Raw genomic sequence first — 17127 nt, 5'->3', positions numbered from 1 at the left:
GTAACAGTCGGGCATGCGCATTGAACCTCCACAGTCACGAGGCACATGAAAAATGCGTGAAAATTACAAATTTTTAGTTTTGGCACTAGTAAGCCGTCAGGAGGCGAGCCAAAACTGAAAATATAGTAATTAACACGTGAAAATTAGTAATTAACACGTGAAAATTACTACGTGAAAATTAAATTAGTCATTTTCACGTCATAATTGTAATTTTCTCGTGAAAATTAGTAACTTTCACGGGTTAATTATTAATTTTTAGTTTTAGCGCTGGTAAGCCGTCATACTATGTAAGCCCTGACTAATCATGAGATCTTATCTAAAAGGAAACTAAAGGGGTTTCAAAGAGTGGGGCTGCTAGTTTTTGTTGTCGGCGTCCCACTCAGTGAGGACTGTCACGTGTGTGTCCCACTCCCATCAAGTTCCCTCTTAGACTACACACTCCCATCAAGTTCCCTCTTAGACTTTTTTTGTATTTGCGGGAGAGGGGTCGTTTTCATTTGAGGACTTATAGTCAGTGATACTCGTGTTCATGATGCACCTTCGACTGAGAGAGAGAGAGAGAGAGAGAGAGAGAGAGAGAGAGAGAGAGAGAGAGAGAGAGAGAGAGAGAGAGAGAGAGAGAGAGAGACAGAGTGGCGGTAGACACGGCAGACTGTGATTTACATTTAGTCGAGACCATCCTGAACTCAGGATGAGTCGAGACAGCCTGCCGGAAGACATTGCTGCTAGCGGGTTCGCGTTTTTACTTCAAATCCTTCGACAAGGATGTTCGACTGTCAGGGTAAAAAGTTACTGTTTCTTGACTGAGGTGCAGTGATCTGACGTTGTGTACTAGTAATCTTCAAACTACACTTCTAGATCGTGTACAGTAATTTTAAATCCAAAAATGTGAATGTTGGTCTCGCCCTCGGGGCCATTAATATGCGTCCTTGACTTCATCACACGACATCAGTCCACGTATGCTCGCGCGAATGGATGTTCACTCGAAACTAACAATAACATGCATGTCAATTTCTTCAGCTTTTGATTGCATTCTTTTCAAAACTTAACATTTTCGGCAATATATAGTGCCTGCTGCTAGTTATACAGTGAACGCCGTAATTTTAAGCAGAATACTAACTTGACTGACTCAATAGAAACACAGTCAGAATGGAGCTTTCAGCGAATGTGGATGCTGTTTCAATCCCACACACTCCGTCTCAAACCCTCACCCCCACCCCTGGCCATCGACTGGCCTAATTATAGGCTCTCTGGGCACAGTTCCAGTCTCCAACTAAAGCCATTAAGTGATAACACATGCGCCTGCTTGCACATGTATGCATGCACTCACACACAGACACACGCAAACACACATGCACACACACACACGTACACTAACGCTGATGGGGTCTATGTCGACCAAAAGAGTGGGATTCCCTGCAGGTGGAGTTCCTGCAGGGGATTCCCTGTGTATAGGGAATCTAACAGAGTGGAGTTTTACAATAAAACTTGCAAACCATACTCGAATTGCTAAGAAATATCAACAAGTCGCGTAAGGCGAAAATACAACATTTAGTCAAGCTGTCGAACTCACAGAATGAAACTGAACGCAATGCAATTTTTCAGCAAGACCGTATACTCATAGTCCACCGCTCACGGCATAGGCAGTGAAATTGACAAGAAGAGCGGGGTAGTAGTTGCGCTGGGAAGGATAGCACGCTTTTCTGTACCTCTCTTCGTTTTAACTTTCTGAGCGTGTTTTTAATCCAAACATATCATATCTATATGTTTTTGGAATCAGGAACCGACAAGGAATAAGATGAAAGTGTTTTTAAATTGATTTCGAAAATTTAATTTTGATCATAATTTTTATATATTTAATTTTCAGAGCTTGTTTTTAATCCGAATATAACATATTTATATGTTTTTGGAATCAGCAAATGATGGAGAATAAGATAAACGTAAATTTGGATCGTTTTATAAAAAATGTTTTTTTTTTTACAATTTTCAATTTCAGATTTTTAATAACCAAAGTCATTAATTAATTTTTAAGCCACCACGCTGAAATGCAATACCGAAGTCCGGGCTTCGTTGAACATTACCCGACCAAAATTTCAACCAGTTTGGTTGAAAAATGAGGGCGTGACAGTGCCGCCTCAACTTTCACGAAAAGCCGGATATGACGTCATCAAAGACATTTATCAAAAAAATGAAAAAAACGTCTGAGGATATCATACCCAGGAACTCTCATGTCAAATTTCATAAAGATCGGTCCAGTAGTTTAGTCTGAATCGCTCTACACACACACACACACAGACAGACAGACACACACACACACACACACACACACGCACATACACCACGACCCTCGTCTCGATTCTCCCCTCTACGTTAAAACATTTAGTCAAAACTTGACTAAATGTAAAAAAGATTGATTCATTGAAAAACATCAAATTCTACCGATGTCGCCAAGCATCTTGTGACTTTCAGCGATATCAGCGACACGCTACAGGAACTAAATCCTGTGGTATTCCTTGTATACAGGCAATCCCTCTCCAGGAACTCCACCTACAGGGAATCCCACTCTTTTGGTCGACATAGACCCCATCAGCGACACTAACTCATAGAATAACAGTAACGCAGAGATATTCATGTTTCACAAGGACTTAATACAAATAGGGTAAATTAAAGTTAATTGGTACTATTCTGAATTAAAAGTCTTTATTTGTAAAATTTGTGAAACACTGCATAAAACGAAAGTGCTGTATTATACACCATGTGCAATATAACATATGTTAATTGTTATTGCCTCCTAGTTGTACATATATATATAAGTTTTTTCTTTAAATACAGCTTTAACCCCTTGACTGCCTTATGACGGGTATGCGCTTGTGCAGCCGCAGCGCCTTTGGACGGGTAAACCCGTCTTCTCCGTTCAGGAATTTTCCAGAAATGCTATGTCACTGCTGACACACAAATAGCAGCCAATGGCATGGTAGGATACCTCATTCTCATGAATAAACATAAATGGTGACGTGGTTTTGCGTCTGAAGGTGATTTTCGGCCTTGGCGGGCAGGAAAGGGGAGAGAAAGCTCGACTCGTCAAAATGGCTAACGGTGGCAGTCGACCGGGCCCTAGTTGGGAAAAACAAAGACGGACTGACGCTACAGGCGGTGCAAATGATTATGGATACTGACAGGGGAAGGGGGAGATTTTCTTTCGGACGATTCGTTGGAAACAGGTAGATGACAGTGATTATGATCCTTTCTTGGAGCAAGGAAAACAGCCACCTGTGTTTGATCCACAGGCACCGGAAGATGCGGCGGACTGATTTTTCAAAAGTTCATATTTAAACATCATTATAAGCCAAACTAATTATTATTTCCATGATTAGACACTAAAAACAGATTCTTGGTTCAATTTCCCTTAAAAATAACATAGGTTTTACTTACCTACCTACTGCCAGTTTGGAGCTAGAATTTTTGAGTCACTTGAGAAAAAGTGACTCTATGTAATCGGTCAGTGTTAGTCTGTCCGGCCGGCCGTCCGGCCGGCCGTCCGTAGACACCACCTTAACGTTGGACTTTTCTCGGAAACTATCAAAGCGATCGGGCTCATATTTTGTTTAGTCGTGACCTCCAATGACCTCTACACTTTAACGATGGTTTCGTTGACCTTTGACCTTTTTCAAGGTCACAGGTCAGCGTCAAAGGAAAAATTAGACATTTTATATCTTTGACAAAGTTCATCGGATGTGATTGAAACTTTGTAGGATTATTCTTTACATCAAAGTATTTACATCTGTAGCCTTTTACGAACGTTATCAGAAAAACAAGGGAGATAACTAGCCTTTTCTGTTCGGCAACACACAACTTAACGTTGGGCTTTTCTCGGAAACTATAAAAGTGACCGGGCTCAAATTTTATGTGAACGTGACTCATTGTGTTGTGAATAGCAATTTCTTCCTGTCCATCTGATGCCTCATATAATATTCAGAACTGCGAAAGTGACTCGATCGAGCGTTTGCTCTTCTTGTTTGTGAATTATTACACCCCGAACTCCAATATTCCCTGGCAGTCAGTAATGCACATACGCAAGTTTTGATTGGCAGCGAAAGGGTTAATGAAAATGCATGCAGTGCTTAGAGGAGCAAAGATTTTTTCAATTACAGTGGTACCTGTGATTAAAGGACACTTGGGACCAGCCAAAAGTGTCCCTACATTGCAGGTGGCCTTTCATGACAGGTATACTTTGGTAGAGATAATATTAAAACTTTAAAAGGGACAAGAGAAGGTGTCCTTTTAAGGGAGGTGTCCTCTCATGGGAGGGTCCATACATCGCAGGTACCATTGTACTGAAGTTATTTTTCTTTGGGTTGTAATTTAAACAGGTTAAAAAAGAAGTTCATCCATGCATTTTTCTTCATTTAATGTAGGAGCATGTGTGGGTGTGGAACCAGAAACACGTCAGCCCCAGAGTCAGGCTTTGAAAACGCTGCAAGAAGTTTTGTCATGGAAGCCAACCAATGAACAGCTACTGCATTCACTCACCTCCCGTGCCAAGACCTTTGTCAGGCCAACAGAACAGAGAAAAAAACCTTACACATTGGTTTGCCATGACTTCAAAGGAGGTTACCTGGAGGACAGGTAAATATACACTGGAACACGCTTTTAAGACCAAAAACCAAATATGAGAAAACCAGGTCTTAAAAAAGAAGTAGTTTTAAAATGGGGGTACATTTACACACTAAAGTTTACAGGAAATTACAAGAGGTCGACCAGTTAAAACCATGATTGCAGCGAATAAATGACTTCAATGTTTATGTTATGCAGTGTCCGCGCTTGATACGACCCCATTTCTTTTAAAAATATATGCATCGGAGTTTACAATTTGTTGCGACAATGATCGCTTGCTCGGAGTGATATCCGACCAGTGTTTTGCCTGAGGTCATGTCAGTATCGCTTGAGGTCAAAGTCACGGGAGTTTGGGAAACTGACACGTCTCCTTAGCGATCACCAGTGAATCGTGGCAACGATGTGCAGATTTTCTAAAAAAAAAAGGCATCATATTGAGCAGTCACTGCGTTACATGCCAGGGTTTCATTTACTAGTGCGCCTTGCGTCATTGGCGCATAACATCTCAAAATGTCCCATTGGAACTCCCTTCAGTGCGTCAAAGGGAGCACTGAGATCACGTACCACTGCGCCGACCCATGCACACTTTTCACACGGGAGTACAGTGTTCGGAATGACCTAAGCAAAAACTGACGTGCGCCAAGCCGAGGAACTTGCGAGTTTGTGAAATGCGCTGTGATTGGCTTTTAAAATGTTATTTATTAATATTCAAGCAATCCTGCAAACTATCTGCACTTGCGCGTTTACCTCTGTGGAAACTGTTAACAGAAGCGACATTGATCGAAACACAAACACACACTAACCTGATACACTGGCAAAATCTCATATCATCATATATGGAACCAAATAGCACTATTTTGCATCTTTTGACAAAAATATTTTGGCACCGCCTAATCTGCTTTGTGCGTTTTGCCTTGGACTATGTCATGTCCCATCAGAATTTGGTTGAGGGGGACAAATGTCCCATTGTCTTTTTCTTCCAGGCTAAACCCTGCATGCTATACATCGGAGTCAGTTATTTGCTACGATCATGGTTTTAACTGGTCGACCATGTGTTTCCTGTTTGTCATCCTAAAGCCGGGCACAACTCTTCCACAATGCTTGCAAATCTTGCAAATCCTGACAGAGTTATTTTTAAACATCAACTATTGGGTGGTCTTAAAATTTTCATTCCATTTCATTTTTCATTTTCATTACTTTATTGTCCCATCGCTGAGAAATTCGGGTCGCTTCCTCCCAGTGGAAAGCTAGCAGCAACGGAGTCGCGCTACCCAGGTGTCTGCGTGTTTAGGTGTATTCAGCCACCTGCACTTATGGCAGAATGACCAAGGTCTTTTACGTGCCATTGTGATGACACGGGGGTGGGACATGGCTTCCGTCTCTGGGTCTGCACATAAAGTTGACCCGTGTCCGTCCCGGCCCGAATTCGAACCTGCGACCTTCCGATCACAAGTCCAGTGCTCTACCAACTGAGCTACCGGGCTCCCGGTAACTAATGGGGGTTTCACTGTACCATGCATACTACACATTGAGCAATACAGTGTGATTTTGGGCTTTTTGTTTTGGGCTATATGTGTATTTTGGCTTTCTGGTTTCCTTTTCCATTTGTTTGCTTTAGCTTAGATGAAACAAGCAAGGAAGGATTCCTGGACAATATCTAAATGTTGTTTCTATTTATTTAAAACTTTGCAGGTACCTCCAAGGGGGGCGAAAGGAGGATGCCTACTACTTCTGCCGCTGGGAGTGTATTGACATGTTCGTCTACTTCAGTCACCATTTTGTCACGGTACCACCCCTTGGCTGGACCAGAGCCGCCCACAAACATAAAACCATTATTCTAGGTAAAAGGGAGTGTAACCATTTGGCCGCAAGGAAAATTTTTCATTACTGGAATTTTTGTTTTATTGTTTTGAGAATGTCTATATTATGTTTTATTGCGTTTTTACGGGTCACATGACGAAACTGTAACTAACCATTGGTCAAACATGCACCCTATATCAATTGATATATCGCAGGAAGTCGTCATAGCCAAGTGATATCTCGCAGGAAGTGACTAATCACTTATGGGCGCCATATTTAGACGGTCACTTCAAAAACAGTGGAGCAAGATATTTCCCATAAACATTCTTTGATGAAGAATTGAGTACACAACAAGCGGAAAGGCAAATCGTAAAAATGAGAAAAGCATGCCAAATCTTTTGTACGCAGTCATGTGTCCTAGAAATTGGATCTGAAGTCTTACCGAAAGTCTTCCAAATCAAAAGACGACATTCTATTCTCTTACGTCACTATTCTTGGTGTACTGTACCATTCGGCGGCTTTGCTACGAGTATGCCATAGTCTTGGTTGGCCGAGACCTTGAGGTGATCCCAAAGAAGACTCCTCAGCAGCTACCGACGGGAGGTTTACGGAAGAGCCTGCCTTGTTTATTTTGAAAAGAGGATGCATGAAACTGTCCAAAACAAAACGCAATAAATTCGTTATCGTTAGATGTGGCTGTGATATCTACATTTATCAGTCACAATGTCGAGAAAGGAGGAATCATATCAGATCTCGGCTTACGCCTAGATCTGATATGATTCCTCCTTTCTCGAAATTGTGACTGATAAATGTGGATATCACAGCCACATCTAACGATAACTACCAATGTTATTTACTTATCTTCACATTACAGTAGGTTAAATGATGATTCTGAAGATGTAGTGAGGGGCGCCCCATGTGGCATTAGAATAAACAAATGCAGACAGAAGGAACGAAGGATGTTTTTTTGCTTTCCCTCTCTCTCCATCTCTCTCTCTCTGTCGCTTTCTTTCTCTCTCTCTGTCGCTTTCTCTCTCTCTCTCTCTCTCTCTCTCTCTCTCTCTCTCTCTCTCTCTCTCTCTCTTTAATAACCATGTTTTTATGTTTTTGCTTTGATTCTTCTTCTGCTTTAATATTATGCACTGCTTAGTTAATTCCCTCTTGGGCGAGGGCTGGATGAAAAAAGATCTTTGCTGTATCTACTCCATTACCCTCGAAAAATAAAGTTGGTTTGTTCGTTCGTTCGTTCGTTCTCTCTCTTGCTCTCTCTCTCTCTCTTTCTATCTCTCTCTCTCTCTCTCTCTCTCTCTCTCTCTCTCTCTCTCTCTCTCTCTCTCTCTCTCTCTCTCTCTCTCTCTCTCTCTTTAATTTATGGGTTATACTTAAGAATGAACCTGTCTTTGTAAAGTACGTCAGCTGTCATGCAGTTTAAATTTAGGCAGGTGACATCATATCTTTCTACCAGACTTAAAAACTTTGTGTTCTGTGCATGAGTAAGATGAGATGCTATGGTAACACTGCTGTTCTCTTGGAAAACGAGAGAATGTGTGTCTATCATCAGGGGAAACAATTAACTTGTTAACCTTGTAACTTAAAAAATAGCATCTGTCTTTATTGAATGTTACCTTGATGTGTGTGTCCTCAGGTACCATCATCACCGAGTGGAAAGACGGAGAGGCTCTATGGGCCACAGTGCTGGGCTCCAAGGAAACGCAGCATCAGCTTGTGGCCAACCTGGTGGCCATCTGCAAGTATCACGACTTTGACGGCTGGCTCGTCAATGTGGAGAACAAGATTGAGGTTCTCTATTAATCCTAAATTTAATTAAGAATCTTAAACAAAGGAGGCAGAGCGCTATATAGATCTGATAAACAAAGGGAAGTAAACGGTCATACACGTGAAAATCCACCCGTGCAAAAACATGAGTGAACGTGGGAGTTTCAGCCCATGAACGAAGAAGAAGAAGAAGCATAAGAAAAAAAGGATACCTGGGAATTAAAGAACAGTAATTAGAGAATTAAAGGAAGGTATTAATTTGAGTTTGCAACTGTTCAGTTTGAAAATACCGGGCAGCCAGAAGTTCTTGTCATCTTTGAGTTTTAGGACACAGTTTGCTTCAGCTTTGCTCAAGTAGCGGAGTCGGCCTGATGTATTAGTTACTACCATATGTAATCTTTGTTTTTGATGCAGAAAAGCATGCTATGCATGTCTGTTCTACTGCACTTGGATATAAAGATTTATCTTTATCTTTGTTTATGTGCTGTGGTGAATATGCAGCATGATTCGTTTTCTTTCAGGAAAGTCAGGTGGCAGCGCTGAAGGATTTTGTGGAACTGCTAACCAAAGAAAGCCACAGGCAGCTTCCTGGTTCCAGTGTTCTATGGTACGACAGCGTCACACGCAAAGGGGACCTCAAATGGCAGGATGAGCTCAACGAAGAGAACAGGTTAGATAGGTTCCTGAAGTAACGATGAAAGCTGCAGAGTGTTCTAAAGTGATAAGCATAAAACTTTAGAAGACAGCTGTAGATTTCAAACTGCTTTACTGTTCTTGGAATATTTATACCAGAGTATGAGCACCAAAAGAACAAGAACAACCAATAACAACAAACATCTGCTGTTTCAGTTTAAATGGTTCACACATTAGCAAGTACTTTTAGACATTACGCAAGTCTGGAGATGTTGCTAGGATAATTTTTTCTGACATTTTGTGGCCATGATAGTTCGGCAACTTTAAGGCAGCTCTGCTGACATGATGGCAAAACTTAAGGTGATTTGAAATAAGTTCATGCCTGTCGCCAACAGTTGATGCCAAACGATATTCCTGTATGTCTGAGCAATTATGTTGATCTGTTGTTTTTGACCGAGGCAAATGTTTGTTTGATTTAACTTACCTGCAAGATCTTTTCCTGTGCAGCATGTTTTTTGATGCTTGCGATGGAATATTCCTGAACTACTGCTGGACACCTGAGAAACTGGCAGCCTCCAAAGAAACAGCGAAGGAGAAAGGTCGTCTCTTCGATGTCTTTGTCGGCATTGACGTCTTCGGGCGCGGCTGCCCTGGTGGGGGAGGATTTAACACCAGAGAGGTGAGTTATGATCAAACGGAGGATTCCACTGTTATCTATACTTATTGATCTATAGCTTTCGATCTTTGCTGGTGCAAATTGATTTAGGTTTATGTATGTGTGTATCTGTGTGGGTATTTTCCTTTCGTTCACATTAATTCCTGATGGAATCAAAACACTGAAGCACTGGTTGATTCTTCAGGCTTCTTTGTGCAGTTTTTCTTCGTTTACATACCAATGAACAAAATGCCTGATTGTATAAAAATACATGTGTACAATGTACAAGATGAATTGATTTACTCTTCAGGCTTTGCATCATGCCAGAGAAAACAACCTGTCAGCAGCAGTATTTGCACCTGGGTGGGTGCTGGAGACTCTTGGCGTCGCTGACTTTGAGGACAATGACTGCAGGTAGGACGTTTACACATCTTATTGTTTGCTGATTAAACGTCTCTCTTTCACTCTCTCTCTCTTTCTCCCTTGCTTTTTATTAATTTTTTGATTTTGTATTTAATTTTATTTTTTAGTTGAGGAAAGACAAGACTTGCATGTGTAAAGGGAGACAACTGGTTTGCTGAGAACTGCATGAGAATGCACCACTCCTTTGCGATGGTTTGGCATGTGTGTTTTTTTGTCCCCTGATGATAATTAAAGAAAGTTTTGCTAACAATTTCCATGCTGAACCATGTTTTCACTTTTTTAGATATTGTTTAGAACACAGGTTGATTTGATATTTTACAAGCTTTAAATTATGCTCAATTGCAGATTCTGGGCCAAATTACACGACCTCTGCCCTCCATCAGGTGCAAGTACTTTGCCATTGTCTTCCGCTTTCTGCCAAGGTCATGGAGATGCTTTCTTCTGCATGGGAGAGGTAAATATTATCAGCTGAATTAAGATTTTGAGAAGCTTTCTTTCTTTCCATATTGCTCCTCAGGTATGCAGGCAGCTCCATGTGTGGATGTCAGCTAATGAATTTACCTCTTCTTTGGCAGGCTTGTCAGTAAATTGTTGTGAAAGAAAAACTGTCAATGGAGGTGAAAAGAAGGCAAAGCAAGGGGAGAGAGGAGGGAGACAGAGACAAACGGACTGACATACAGACAGAGAGCTTGACATAAAAAAAGTGAATACTTTTAGCAGAAATAGAAATACCCGAAGCTCTAAATTTAGGCACTTTGATAAGGCACACTTCCAGAGCTATTCTCTTCAAATGAATGTTAAAATGTGCTATGTCTTGGTCATGGTCCTTAATACAACACTGCAAATACAGATTTCAAATTTTCCGTACCCATACTTTCATTCGAAGTGTTTGACATTCATTCTTCTCATTCAGGAGATGACGGGAAGGCCATGGTACAACATGAGTCTTCAGCAGCGTCAACCGGAGCGAACACGTGTGTACGGTTTTGAGGACCCCACTAACCAGGCCACCCAGCCCTCTCTCAACACCTGCCTGTCTAGCGCCTACCTGGGTGGCTGCAGTGTGGAGCTATCTGCTCACCTTACCAGACCTCTGCAGACTGTTTCCTTCAGGTGTGTATTGTTATCAGTTGTCTCAACTGATCACTCCTGTTGCCATCAAGGATATTGTTAGGATTTGTTTACTTTGATGAATTTGCAGAAATTGCCAAACAAGTTTTGGCAATTTATTTTTCTGCCATTTTCTGGTGTCGCCTTCCCCCAGCCTGAAAAAGGTTTGGCAGCTCTGCCAAAATAACAGCAAAGGTTTGGGTAATTTGAAAGAAATGTTGCCGTTTTGCCATATGCTATAATCTCAGGGTATTAAGGTGTTCACTTGTTTGTCCTTCAGTTGTCCCGACTGCGTCTATCGCTATAACTTTACTCCAGATTTGTTATCATGGCTCAGTTGCAGCTAATAGTGACCTTGCTAGAAAACACATAATATGGACTGGGCTCGATACTAGCTTTTTGGTCTTTTTATGAACTTTACTGACAGTGGATATGAATGAACAGGTGGGGAGTATATAATAGCTGGATGCGAGGGGACAAAAGAAGACTGGTCACAGCTAGAGCAGAGGAACGTGAGTTAATAGTGACCTCTTTATTAAGTTCTATGATTGCAAAGGATGAAGCTGTTATGAGAGACAGAGCAAAAAAGGTAGGTAGGACTGAACTGCACGTTTGGTTCACTTAATGTTTGTAAATTCTCTCTGCTAGGCCTAGTTTTGTATTTTTAATTCTTATCTAGGCCTGTTTGTTCTTGTAATTTAATGCAGAATACTTGTTGTTTTCTTCAGACTGTACAGTATAAAATCCAAGCTGGACGAGACGCTGTACTGCTCCTACACCTACAAAGAAAACAGCGATGCACCTTGTGACGCTTACCTCGTGCTTACCTTTGGCTCAGGGCTTCTCACTCGACGAGCCATCATGGGTCCTGGACAGGAATCACCGCATGGCTTAGAAAAGGAACTGTCTCACAGTCTGGCTGAAGGAACGGGTAATGGATGTGAACCTCCCTCGAAAAGAGCCAGGATAGAGAGCGGTACGAGGACAGAGACAGGTACCAGGACAGACACGGGTACAGTGTACGTGGGGCCCATGAGAGAAGAAGAGTTAGAACCTGTCAAGTCCAGTCTGTGGTTCCATGATTTGCAGGAGACTAACAGAAGTCGGGGCAGAGAAGGATGGATAACGAGGTTTGTTTGTTTGTTCTAGCTGATCTATTCCTTAGCCCGGTAAAGGAAATATAAAAGCAGGCTGTGTACACACACCTTCCCCTTGTTAACCGTGTGTTTTTTCTGGTCGTGCCAGGTTAAGGACTAGAACCATGCTTTTTTTGCGGGGAAGTGTTATAAGCCAGCAGTCAAACTTTGTTTGCTGCTGTTACTCTTAGGTCTGTTGCATTGCAGGCGAACCTATCTGTGCGATGGTACAAAACAATATATTTTTTACAGTTGTTTTGTTTACATTTTTAATAATAGAATATTATGGTCAGGTTAATTAGAAAAGAGAAGATTCCCAAGTCAAAAATTCAGAGATTGAAAATACTCGTACATCTGTTCTAAGGGAGACAATTTCTGCACCTGACTAGCTAAAATGTGTGCCGATCCAAGGACATTATTTTTATTAGTATGTTTGCACTGGTATGAAAAGTGACAGTTTATTTCTCTATTTATGACAGGCATTTTAGAGTGGACACAACAAAAGTAACACCAAGCGCTAGTAACAGTGGAGAAGAGGCCATCTCAGTTTCTGTCAGCCTTAGCCGACCGCTGGCTGCTTCATCTTCTTCCGTTGATCAGAGTGAGGGAAACGGGGCTGGTGAGCTGCACCAGGACATACAGAGAACTTCCATCCTTTTGGGACATCTGCAGGTAAATGGTGCATTAATGGTAAATTAAGCTGTTTGACTCTCTAATAGACAAATTCCGGAAATATCGGTCGTGTTTTTATGGGTTGTGGGAGAGTTGCTTTCCCTTGGAAACATAGGGGCAAGCTACTTGCAGGCATGGGAATTGTCCGCCGAAAGGCAAATTTCTGCCGAAATATTTTTTTGTTCCGCCGAAAAAGCAAGTGTCCGCCGAAAAAATAAATGATGGAGGCAAAAATGGTTCTAAAAACTGAATTTGATGGCAAACTTGTAGCTCAGATGACACCAAATTGCACCATTTGGGTTCTTTGGAGAAACAAAAATTCCGGCGGAACCCCCTGGCGTTTCGTGCCGTCGACTTTGCTATTACTTACAGATTTTCAGCCTTTTTTACTTTTTTCAATTCCCATGCCTGTTAACTTGTGACATTGTAGGCCAATCACTAGCGAGGGGGTTGTCTCCACTCGTGGTCCCTCGATCTGAGCACTGAGGGACGCTATCACATTGGCAATTCTGATAGTCAGCTCTGATGTGCAAAGTTTTTAACAAAAAGAGCAGTATATTGAGCAGGCTGCAGAAAGCACAGACCAGAGCTATAATCCTCACTCGGATGTCAGTCCTTTGCATGATTTCACTGGCACAGATCACCGCCACATGCAGAGACCCCAACGTTCACTTACAATGTCTCTTGGAGCTTGCCTCGGTGTAACTTTGCAAAAGCAAGGAAAAGCAACTCTTCCACAACCCCTAAACACTTGACAGTTATTTTCGAACATCGTCTGTTAAGAGATTATCTAAACAACGAAGTGACTGTGGTAAGATGAACAAAGTTAAAAAACAAAGGAATACTGTACTCACCAATACAAGAACGAGACAAGACGGTACGAATTTTCGCTTATGGAAGCTTCATCAGGAATAACAAGAACACAAAAGACAACAAAAAGCAGACGCAACACGGAACGAACAAGGTTTGAAAGAAAATGGAGGGGAAACACGCAAATAAGGGAAGGAACTCTAGGAACGGAAATGAATGAAAGGGGAGAGAAGTGGTTGGATGATGTCATAATTGTTAAGATTCATTGTGCTGATGGTATGGATGAGATAGTTAATATATTGCTTGCTCTGTTATGTTCTACCCCAACTGCATTGCTAGATTTTAAAAGTTGCCCCAATGCAAGTATGTTTAAAAATGAGTTGTCCTCAGCACAAAGTTAATGCAAGATCAAGCTGAAAATCAACTGAACAAATTAAGATTGCTTGCAAATAGGAACATGAACTAAGTTTACAATTTTATTGCAGGTATTCCGAGAGCGGGACCTAAAACTTGAGGCACCGAAAGTGACAAACATCAAACTGAAAAAGATGGAGCCTCTTCTCATCAGTGATCCCACAGAAGCCTCAGTAGCTTCAAAGGATTCTTCCGACAAGAGAGGAAACGGCAACTTCACAAATCATTTGTCAGAACCATCCTACTTCATACAATGGGACGTTGAGGGAGACTCCGGAGTGGACTATTTCAATGTGTACATGATGGCAGGAGACACATCTGTCTTAATAGGACACACTGCAACAAACTCCTTTGTGACGACCGTCGGGGCAAAGTTTGTACATGACGACAGAGTGACTGTGACAGTTCAGCCTGTTTTGTCGGCTACAGGACTGCCTCCAGTGTTGTCAAAGTGTGCCAGGGAGACTCTACTGCTGTCAGAAAAAGCATGAATGTGATATGATGAATTTTGTGCAAATGCATAAATGTGATACAAAGAATTTTGTGATGTGAGAATATGATATGAGAGCACCTTGTGTGATGGGAGCATATTTGCTAATGTGGTTCATCATTTTGACAGTTTGGGGGAACAGGGTTTGAAATATGGGAAGATCTTTATTTGAATGCATGAACGTGGTACAGTAAAACCTGTAGAATGCGGTCACTGGACTTAATGGCCACTCGCACAATACGGACAGTCTTTATTGGCACGGATCGTTTCCTTCATTAAAATCACTGTACTTAGCGGACACCTCGGAATTACGGACGCGGACGCTTATTTTAGGTCCCTACTAAATTGTGTAACTGCTCAATACGGACACAGGATGTTCGTTTAACTTCCAAACATCATTGCGATTGTCTGTCTTCTCTCTCTCGCAAGCTTGATTTGAGAGGTAAAAGAAGCTTAATCGCGATTGGTCGGCTTGGAGCTGAAACTGAAACAAGCTTATTAGCGATTGGTCAGCAACCTCATAGCCAATGAAATGCATCGAAAGTATTCGACGGAAGTCGGTACATTTGTAAACAACATCGAAGATTCTCACACACTTGCACAGCTGATTCAGTCACGTTTTGCCGAAGTTTGAATGAATCACGATGGCTTCTAGGTTGCGGAAGGAACGAAACGCTCTCACTTTAGAGCAACGAGTGTCTGTGGTGAAAAAGCTGCAGAGCGGACAATCATGCCGATCGATCGCGCAAGAGCTGGGCTGTGGAAGGACGCAGATTTCAAAAGTCAGCATTGACAGAGAAAAAATTATTGGATACATTTTTGGGATGAAGACTTTCGATGTGTTGCCTGTGTTACAAATGTGATTCAGTAGCTGTTAACTTGTGTTCAACCTGTGTTAAAGCTGTTGTGATAAGTTGTCTGAAGGACCAATTATTTTTACTTTAAATCATTTATATATTCTTGTTCTGCCTTTGTTCACAACATGTGATAAAGTGTTCTTTTTAAGTCCTTCTCTGTGGACTGGATCTGTTACAACTGGTAATAAAATACAGTATTTCACTGTTTTTACTTGTTAATTTTTTACTCTTAAAGAAACTTGTACATACAATATTGCACTTTCCTTTTCGAACCACATTTGCCTGAACCTGTAAAATAAGGACACCTGCAGAATAAGGACACTTTTCACTGGTCCCAAGGGTGTCCTTATTTGACAGGTTATACTGTACAAATACAATGCCAATGGTGAAGGTGGCATGAGAACACTGTGCTTGGGAGCTTTTTGTGCTAATGTGGCTGATCATTTCATGAGACCAGGATCAGGATGAAATGTTGGAATTTGAGATGGGAGTCGTAGAAGTGACCAGGGTTTGAAATAAAGGAGATTTCTAAGCATGTGGTACAATGGTAAAAGTGACATAAGAAGGGCTTGTGCATGGGAGCTTCTGTGCTACTGCTGATGTGGTTGATAATTTTGTGAGACCAGGATGGAGTGTGTGAGAATGTCAGTTTTGGAAGTACATGTACATGTACGCGTCTCCCTGCTCAGAACTTGTTTTCATGACAATTCAGGGTGTCCAGGTTAAAACTCAGAAGCTGTCTTTGAGAAAATATTGGTGTGAATTCAGTACTTTATGGTTGCAATAAGTATCATTCAGCTGCATAAGACATTTTGTTGTTGTCGGATGCCTCTTTCTTCCAAAAATGTGGTCATTAGATTACTCATTATTTACCGCGAGGCCATGGTCGCTCAACATCAGTGCTCAGTGCCACTCAGTTTTATATACAGCTCAGCTTGCCTCAATAAAAAGAAATGAAAATATAAAGAAATAAAAAGAAATCCCAGGATGAAAGTCGTTAGTTCATTCAATGCTTGTTCTTTTCTCAGGTGCCAGGAGACTGGTTCAGCATAAGTCTCACTTGCTCTATTGCACATGTTCTCTCCATTTAGACTGCTTACTTCCCTTTGTTTATCACATCAGCTTGCCTCATCCTCAAGGAACGTAATTTGAATTACATATCTTTACCCAACTCACAAATAGCAATTAACTCTAGTTCAGTGCTGGTTACGCTGTACGCGTCCCCTTGGTAACAAGGGAGACCACTCTAAAAAAGAAAGTGATCAATCCCATAAGGCCAGACTATTGCTAGTCTGACTTCCGTATGCCATATTGTCATTCCACACTCAGCGTTCAACAAGACTGGTCGCTTTTCAAGTACGCTCCGGCTGTTTTCAGCTTTGTTTCTTAGTCTACGGACTTTGGCTTCGCCCCTTGGTCTGCCGCTGAGCTTTATCTTCACCTTTGCTGTTAACTGGTGAGATCTTTCCTGTTTTATGTAAACTTTGGCGACATTTTGTCGCGTTTGTGCGAACTTGTACTTTTTTTTCTAGTCAGAAAATTTTTGTGAGTTCGTGTTTACCATGGCGGAGAACGCCAAGAATAAACCTAGTTTGAGACAGACTACTGCTGCAGCGTCTCCTTCTGGGGAATCTTCTTCTTCTAGGAAATCTTCTTCTAGGAGGGGAAAGAGTGCCGGACAGTCCGCCATTCCTCTTTCAGAGCCGGTTATTGACAAATGTTTGGATGAGGTTGTTG

General features: G+C 41.6%; 1 protein-coding gene across 1 annotated transcript; it reads left to right on the top strand.

The window, feature by feature from the left end:
* The first annotated feature begins 679 nt into the window (after positions 1-679).
* LOC138959615 (cytosolic endo-beta-N-acetylglucosaminidase-like) lies at positions 680-16691 on the top strand. Its single transcript, XM_070331173.1, has 12 exons — positions 680-781; positions 4416-4626; positions 6307-6455; positions 8060-8214; positions 8712-8860; positions 9331-9502; positions 9789-9892; positions 10247-10355; positions 10815-11014; positions 11740-12141; positions 12627-12819; positions 14115-16691. Exons 1-12 carry the CDS (start codon positions 766-768, stop codon positions 14532-14534), a joined length of 2280 nt encoding a protein of 759 aa, XP_070187274.1. The 5' UTR covers positions 680-765; the 3' UTR covers positions 14535-16691.
* The last annotated feature ends 436 nt before the right edge of the window (positions 16692-17127 follow it).

The sequence above is a fragment of the Littorina saxatilis genome, linkage group LG2 (assembly GCF_037325665.1).
Source record: "Littorina saxatilis isolate snail1 linkage group LG2, US_GU_Lsax_2.0, whole genome shotgun sequence".
Taxonomy (NCBI): domain Eukaryota; kingdom Metazoa; phylum Mollusca; class Gastropoda; order Littorinimorpha; family Littorinidae; genus Littorina; species Littorina saxatilis.
The sequence above is the reverse complement of the archived record's forward strand: the minus strand, read 5'-3'. Positions and strand labels throughout refer to the sequence as shown.